Source organism: Gymnodraco acuticeps, unplaced genomic scaffold (assembly GCF_902827175.1).
Source record: "Gymnodraco acuticeps unplaced genomic scaffold, fGymAcu1.1, whole genome shotgun sequence".
Taxonomy (NCBI): domain Eukaryota; kingdom Metazoa; phylum Chordata; class Actinopteri; order Perciformes; family Bathydraconidae; genus Gymnodraco; species Gymnodraco acuticeps.
In genome coordinates, this window is record NW_022990693.1 from 2958835 (window position 1) to 2967734 (window position 8900).

Consider the following 8900-nt stretch of genomic DNA (forward strand, 5'->3'; position numbering starts at 1 on the left):
ATAACACACAAGGGGATGGGTAATAACCGGAAAAGCATGACATGGGACCTTTAAGCCCGGTAACTCAGAGATATTCAGAGTATGTTGAACTGGCTTCGTCGTACAGGTTCCCTCGTTTTGAAGTCAATGTTTTTTTGAACGTGATCGTGCAGTGTGCGATGCAGAGGGAGTAGTTTTTTTATTAAACTGCCTGAATTAAGATCTGTGGTTAACATATAATGCGTCAGTAAAAAATGTTCCCAAGTTAAAGTGGCTAAATGGGACTTCTAAACATGGATGTATGAAGAGAACTGGTTACATTGTCAGAGGCGGGACCCTGGTCGTTCCTATGAACGTTGCCTCTCGAGAGCAAAAGTACCCATATCTGGGCCCAAAGATAAATGAACCTGAAACTATATTCTGAGGCGAAGAGTGATGTTAAATGTAGCCAATACTCACTCAACTGTAACTGGTGTGTTTGGTCTCCAGTCAAAGAGGATCTCAGCGAAGGACGCCCTGGCCCACCCGTACCTGGACGAGGGTCGCCTGCGCTACCACACCTGCATGTGCAAATGCTGCTACACCACCTCCACCGGACGCGTGTACACCAGCGACTTCGAGCCCGTCACTAATCCCAAGTTTGACGATGATTTTGAGAAGAATCTCAGCTCTGTGAGGCAGGTCAAAGGTACGTGTACCTGCTGTTATTCACTTACTGGTGTTGCGATGAAGGACATGACTATATATAACTTCATTTGGATAACATTGAGTAAGACATGCTGTCGGTGTTTCATCCTCTCAGAGATCATCCATCAGTTCATCCTGGAGCAGCAGAAGGGGAGTCGGGTGCCGCTCTGCATTAACCCTCAGTCAGCTGCTTTCAAGAGCTTCATCAGGTGGGAGGCTTTAAGGTCATTTGATGATGATGATGATGATGATGATGATGTGTAACTTTTTTTTTTCAAATCAGAATTTTCAATGAAAGACAAAATACAATATTGATATTTATACAAACATAAGAATAAATATTTAAACAAAACAAAAGTTTAAATAAAATGTAGAAAAAACCTAAGGTGTTAAAGGAATTAAAAATAAAATGAAGAAATACAGATATTTATATCAAAGACGTGAAAGGCCCAATAAAAGATGGAATAAAATACAAATATTCATATAAACAAAACAAGTTGATATAAAATGTAAAAAAAGAATTAAAAAAGCAAACACAAGGAGTTAATATAAAAATATTTTTAAAAAGTGTACACTGTACTACAATATTCTTTTAAATTAGAGGAACACATCAAAGGTAACCGCTACACATGTAACTAAGCACCAAACGTCTCTGTTAGAATACACTGAACAGCTGATACTAACCTCCCTCTGCCCTTGCTCCCCAGCTCCACGGTGGCTCAGCCCTCTGAGATGCCCCCCTCCCCACTGGTGTGGGAGTAGCTGCTGCTGCGTCCTCATCTTTCCAACACGCTGCTAGGCCGGGAACAGGAACGCCTCTCAACGTCTTCTATCGTCTGCGTAGCATTTCACTGGAGAGCAGGACTCGCAGGTCTGCTGAAACATGAAACATGAAACAAATGAAGAGAATCCACTGATAACTGCTTTACAGGGGTTAGAGGAGCCCGGTATGCAAATGAATGCTCTGTAGACCAAATCAGAATGTTTTAAACAAACTCATCTGGTTACTTCCAGGTAGATTACAGTTATTGTACATTTGTTTAGCTATATATATATATATATATATATATATATATGTATATATATGTATATATATATATATATATATATTAATATACATTTAAAAAAGATGTCTATTTTAAGATTATTGTGATCACAAATGGATTAATTTCCCTACTCAATCAGGCCACTGAAAACTAAATCCAACTTCTTATTCAGACAATCGATTGTAATTGTTGGTAGGCTTAACGTTTTTCCAACTGCAAGCTCCCCGTATTTTATAAAAACATGCACTTGTCACATTGATATTTTAACTTATTAAAGATGAATTATTACAGGCATGTAATCCCCCCTGTATCCCCAAGTGTCCCCCTTTCACAGTTGGCCATAGTTTTTAACTTATGTCACGGTTCATTTGCCAAAGATCAGGAGCCTCATGTATAAATGCAACATAAAAGATGTGGGCAATGATGGGATTTATAAAATGATATCGGTGTGAACATTTTCTACGTTTCTACACCACGTGAGGAGTTCACAATCGTTCCAGGGCTGCGGTCTAACGGTCAAAAGAATCAGGTGCTATGTGTTTTTATAACCACATGTCCTTAATGTCACGTGGTTAAAAGACGGAGAATTCATCAGGATTTAGGAAAAAAAACTCCGTACAACAACAGTGATAGCGTAACGTTCATAATATTGATTGAATACTCGGTATATGTCAGAAGACACGGTAAGCTTGTGTCTTTTCATTTACCAATCACACCATAACGCTTTGATATATGTATATCAAATATAATGGAAGTCAATGAATAGACTTAAACTAAATAGCAAGACATTTATTTCTGGTTTTTATACATCTCAATGAAGATAAGCGTATACTCAAATCCACACGTTTGGCATCCTAAAAAAAAAGGTCAGGCATACAGGAATGTAATAATTGTTTAGATATATATGTGTGTAAATATACATGTTTAAGAACAAGGAAATTAAGGCATGCTATTTTGCGCTAAAACTAAGGTTTATACATGAGGCCCCAAAACATTTCTAAATATTCTCTGTAATATGAAGTTGAACCTGTACCAATATGTACATTTTTGTCAGTCAGTCATCATGAAGGGGGACAGGTTTATTTCCATTGGAAGTAATGAGTGTTCACAGTGCTCAGTAGATTAGATTTGCTGATGCACAATTGTAATGATATTGTGTGGGCTTTTTAGATAAATAGTGTTTGTTTTTGTTGAAGTAGTTCAGTGTTGAAGGTGAGGGTTTAACGACTCATTTACATGAAGAACAATTGAACCTTTCCATGAATAGGAAATACTTTTAAAGGGACCACTCTAAAGGATGCCCTCATACTACCAATAAAAAACACCTTTCCCATGGTACTTGTACTGCTAATACTTAGCTCAGTACTAGTGTATTAGTTTAGTTGCCAGCTCATAGAGTCCTATAGTGAACCTGGAAATGTTGAGTACACCAACGTTTTATGATAGAAATGTACGGGTCCCCAGCACAAAGAAACTACTGGATGCTAACCTGCATTTGTTGGGCAATTTGCACATTTAGCATATATGCTTTAATTAGCATGAATTAGCATTGGGGACAATAGTTAAATAATGGCTTTGCAGATTTGGAAAATGTTCGAGTGGTTTTGGGGGTTATAGAGGATGCTGAATCCATTTTAGATCTTTATCATATACAAAATTGCAGTTTTACCCAGAAAATGACAATATTTGTTCTCTCGATGGGCTGATTTTGATACATTATGGGTCGGTTTGGAAGATTAATGGGACTCTGGATCATTTGGATTGGACAGATCCCCTATTTATAAAAAAAAAAAGAACGGTCCACAGTAGAGATAATAATTTTCATTTTGTGCTCTCTATATCCAATGTTCACAACACATGGTCGTCAAAACCAGCCCACCTAGAGTACAGATATTGGCACTTTCTGGTTAAACTGCCATCTTTGATCCTGAAAATGTCAGAAATGGGTTCAGCATCCTAGATAACCCTCAAAACCACTCCAACATTGTCCAAATCGGCCAAGCCATTTTCTTTATTATTGTTTACATAGCACATGTGCTAATTGTGCAAATTGTCCAACATATGCAAGTTAGCATCCGGAAGTTTGTGCTGGGCACCCTACTATACATTTCTAACATAAAACTTTAGGTTACTCAACATTTCCAGTGTCACTATGGCAGGCTGGCTATATTGCTAAACAGTCCTGTGAGCAAAACTTACATTTTTTGTATGAATGAAAATGCTCCACCCTCTTGTGTGCCTCCTAACTTCACTGTTGTTCAGTAAGGCAACTATTAACCACTTTGCCAAACTGAGCTAACTTCACCCCAAAGAGTAGGAAGAGAAAGACTCAGGAATAAAACCAGAGTCTGCACTGAGCTGAAACACGTTGGCCCTGTTCCCCATCACACTTGCTTAAATTGCTCCCTGTACAAACCACTCAAATAGAGAGGATTTAAAACTCCTGCAACCTGTGTGGTAGTTCGAAGAAAACTTACATCTTACACAACCATTTTCGACCGTAAAGCTGCATTCACATGATCCGCTGTACAACGTCCTGATTTGCCAATCTGTTTCTATGGAGAAGCGCTAAAGTGAAGCTCTACCCTCTGCGCTGCACACTGCTTGGAATGGTTGCAGAGCCCTTCGCTCACATTTACATGTTTTTCTTTGACCTCGTTATCACTGACCTTTCAACACGCAACCAATCCGATAACAGCTGTGTGAAGTGGCACAATCTATGACCTAACCATAGAAACTGAACTAACCAGCTGCTGAGCTAAGAGAAACCAAGCTAAGAGACATTTGAGTATCATGTGAATCCAGCTTAACCCTAACCCTACTGTAGTCCATCCTTCCTGTTTATTGTCAAACTTGAGTTAACCGGTTGATTGTGGAGGAAAGATGTTGCTGCTTTTACTTATAACTCCCATATCTGACACGTGCTGAGCAGAGGAGCTGGTTTGTGTCAGCAACAGTCCCAATCCAGGTCGTTTTGATCGGCACAATGGAAAAAAACAGATCGGGATGAAATTCAGTTCATAACAGATCAACTGATAAGTGGATGAGGACTACATTCACGTATTGTTGTGAAGGGTAAAGGTTGAGGAGGAAGAAGGCTAATGCTACGTGTATCAGATCCAGATTGTAGAGAACATAGAGACTCTATGGTAGCTGAGACGGGACAGTCTTCCTCTGGACGTAGAACCCTGTGTTCTTGTTAAAGGACAAATGGGGAACAATCATTCTCTTGTGAACAAAATGTTCAAATGAAAAACGCATCAGTAAAGAAGCAGCTTAACCTCCAATATTTCTTCTATATGAATATATCAAACATCCTACTGGGCGACTCTTTCCTATTGCTTTCAGCTGCTCACCATAGAAGTAGCAGGTATAAATGATGGCATGGTCTCATCTATATGGGCTTTTTCTAAATCCAGAGCTTTAGTCCCCCTTCTCTTACATATACACTGTCGCCCCCCCAAAAAGAGCTTTGAAGTAAATTATTTAAGATATTTTTCAGAATTGTTTTCTATTCCTGTTGTGTTTAACAGCATGCATTGTTCCCCACACCTCAAAGTATGATTATGTATATATGGTAAATATAGAAACCTACACACAAACCTAAAAAACAAAACCACTGTATAGAAATGGTATTAGCCTGCACCTTTGGAGGGCTGCGAAGTTCCTTTTTATTTTTCAAACTTGCATACAAATGTATATATTTTCTTGATTTTTACCCTGCTACTAGAAGAATCCTGTAATGATTCCCAGAGTCATTTGATCTGTATCTTGTGTGTACAGCAGAGTTGTAGATATATCTAAGGAGAAGCCTTTTTTTGTTATTGTTGTTAATGATTTCACCACAGCAGCACTGTGTGAATATGTATATAAATGATTCACCGTGTTGGTCTCTACCTCTTGAGCTCATTATCTTGGCTTTGTTTACCTCCACACCTTTCTGATTTCACGTGGGGACGATTTGAAAACACTTGAATGTCCATTCAAGCTTTTATACTGAATTACTAATTACATGGACTGCTCCCCCTGCAGCCTTTACCGCACTATCCAAACACTCACCTGAAATTTTAGAAATCATCAAGACGTTTGTATTACAAAGTACCACCGATGGCCAAGGGGTCCCTGACTGTTAGCCTATGTTCACTCTTTGATAGATCAGGAGGGCAGGGAGAGGCTGCTCACCACCAAGGCTGTGTTCAAAGCTCACTGGCAACCATTCAAACATGACTTATTTTAGACTTTCAGATAACAAACTATCTTTTTCTTTTGGCTTATTTCATGCGAATGAGAATTGGACTAGTCTCTTTAGTTTATTGCAGGCTGTCCTATATATGTTTTTTTTTAAACTAATTAGAAGCCAGTAGAGTAGTCGCGTTTTAAATATGAATCCCTTGTTGAATTCAGTTTGAATTTGTCTTTCAAATTTCAAATCAATCACTCCTCAATCAATTAAAGTTTCTATATGGATCTTATCCATTTTTTTTATATTTCGAAATGGGCGCATTTTTCGAATCCGGCCTGCGGTCCTTTTACCCGTGTCATCCCCTCTACCCCCCCTTTCAAATCTTTCTTACTGATACAAGTTGAACTGGCCCAAAAGTAATGTTTAAGAGATATATAGACATGTGAAATGCTTTGCCAATAGAAATAAATGTGAAAAAAGAGACATTTGTGATTCCTGATATTTCGCAACCAAGAGCCGGGTTGGATATGAAACTCTAGTATGAGAAGCTCTAAAAATATATATATATATATATATATATATATGTGTTTCCATTTGTTCACAGAGCTTGGATTGACTGCAGGCTAGTTATTCCCCCATAACTGCACACTATTCTTCTGCTGTTTGGATAATATTTCTTCCTAGTGTTGGCAGAGATTGTGTCAACACAAAGTTTTAACCCTAGAAAACCAAACAAAAATACACTAAATGAAAAAGAACTCGTTTCTCCAGGGCGACATTTAGAAAAAAGGAAAATCCAGCAAACCAAGGCACAGCGTTACCTGTTTGAAACCAAATATTGAAGTGCTCTCTATGAAACTAAACAATAACAAGTCATGATCATGTAGAGATCCAACTGGAAATGTGCCCTTGGTAATAAATTAGCTTTCAGATTCAACTGCCAGGTTTGTTACAAATACACAGATTAAGGCCATGTTGAGTCATTTCACTCAGAAGTGGACGCAGCGTTGGAGTCGGACAAAATGCCCTGAGACCTCCGGGGTCTGGAACTATAGAGGATGCCCTATTTCATTTCCCTTAGGCCCCACTCCCACTCATACTTCTTGAATCCATTGATTAAAACTCTATTCAAGTGTTCGTACTAGGTGGTTGACATACCTCTAAAAATGTACAGATTTACAGACTTTATAGTATTTCAGCCCAAATGACCTGGCTGACTTTAACGGAGGCTTGGTATTAATGCAGTCTTTAATATGTTTCTGTTTTTAAGTACTTACAAATCCCTTTTGCCAATCAACTGCATAGATTATACTACTCCCTCCTAGAATCCTCCACAAAGCCACCTGGATGTCTGGTGTTTCTTAATTACCTTGTGTTTTATATGACAGAAACATATTAAAGTGTTTACCTACATATTCATTTTTTTTAAGGTGTCAGTCATTAAACTCGCTGTAGCTCCCTTTTCAATTGGTTCCCTACGATAAGGCTCATCATTTGGTTTTTACCACATGGAAACAGCTTCACAAGGGATTTACCACCTCGAACCCTGCACATTGACATGTGTATTATTCATCGTTGACGATTATCCCTTAACTATTCTGATACTGGTTACAGAAAAGAGACATGCCATGGGTGTCTATTGGAAACTTGATGGGAATTTTCTCAGGAATGAACACAGCTAGCAGTGGTACAGTCCCTCTCCCTCCCCCAGCTCCTGTATGAACTATTTGTGTAGATACTAGCTTCCTATATGTTTTATTTTGTGTTGGAATGAAGTACTTGAATCAAATGATGCTCATTTTGAAAAATTGTAGAGTAATAACTGACAAATGTGTGTTAGACTAACCCCAACGCAGCAACTACTACTCTTTGGATTCATAATTTGCTGTCTTATACAATGTTTGTATATTTGATGTTTTAATCAGATGCATTGTAATTTGAATAAAACTTGCAGTATATACAGTACATAGATGTATCTAATAAACTCTGCGTTCAAGCACTGTAAATCAAACTTAATGACTAAATATTAGTTGTCATATGGGATGTGTTAAAGGTTCCATCGAAAGAATAATGGTGAAAACATTAAATGTGACATCTAACGATTGCCAAACCTTGTCCATTATTTCCTCTTCAAGCTAAAAAAAAAAGGAGGCAACCTCCCAAAGCACAAGACCACACTTCATGATGAGTTTGATAAAGGGCTAATTCCAAACTGCTCCCTACTCCTACCCCTCCGTTTGTGTGTTCGTCCGGAGGGTCCGCCACATTAAGTGCTGTTCCAAACCAACGAGTGTGGAAGGGGAGTGGGTTATCAAGCCCTCCAACAGCGAGTCTGCATCACCTGACTTCACCTGCTTCACTACCTGACCGACCGAACGCTGTGTGTCCGTCAGGAAACACGCTGTTTACAAATAGTTCCTGCAAACATTTACTGATAAACTGCACAACAAGATAGACATTTAATATCGACATACAGATGTTAACAACTTAATGGTTACCACGATGTATTGTTAAACATATTACATTACATGTTACTTGTTAGACGCTTCCCCACAGGAGCAATTTGGGGTGAAGTGTCTTGCCCAGGGACACAACGACATGCTGGAGTTTGTTCCAAAGCTTGCTGCTGTTTTTACGCCCTCCATCTGGAAGAAGAGAGCCTCATTTAGCTGCGAGTGTGATTACAGATGGAGTTCACTCCATCACAGAGGGGGAGTGGGTAGGATGTGGTTTGGAATTGGGCCTTTTACAGGGATACAAACGTGTCTGGGTGAACTCGGAGCCGTTAGTACGGGGTGTTCAGGTATTCAGAGCAGAGCTCAGTGTTGGAGCTGCACCTCACGCTCTGCTGCAGTGAATGTGTCAACATTACTTTATCTCAATATTATTTAATGAATCGTTTAGCTTGCTAACTAGCACACATTGTCACTGACTCCTAGTGTTAGCTTTAGCCTTCATTTTCTAATTTATTTTGTCATGGGCTTAATGTTACACACTATCACATG

At 38.9% G+C, this 8900-nt stretch overlaps 1 protein-coding gene across 1 annotated transcript in view; it reads left to right on the forward strand.

Moving 5' to 3' along the window:
* The window catches only part of nlk2 (nemo-like kinase, type 2), a 29916-nt gene extending 21917 nt beyond the window's left edge, over positions 1-7999 (forward strand). Inside the window, exons 9-11 of the mRNA XM_034230510.1 lie at positions 469-667; positions 782-875; positions 1374-7999. Coding sequence (XP_034086401.1) covers positions 469-667; positions 782-875; positions 1374-1428 — 348 coding nt within the window. The 3' untranslated portion in view covers positions 1429-7999. The remainder of the gene's footprint in view (positions 1-468; positions 668-781; positions 876-1373) is intronic.
* Positions 8000-8900: the final 901 nt, after the last annotated feature.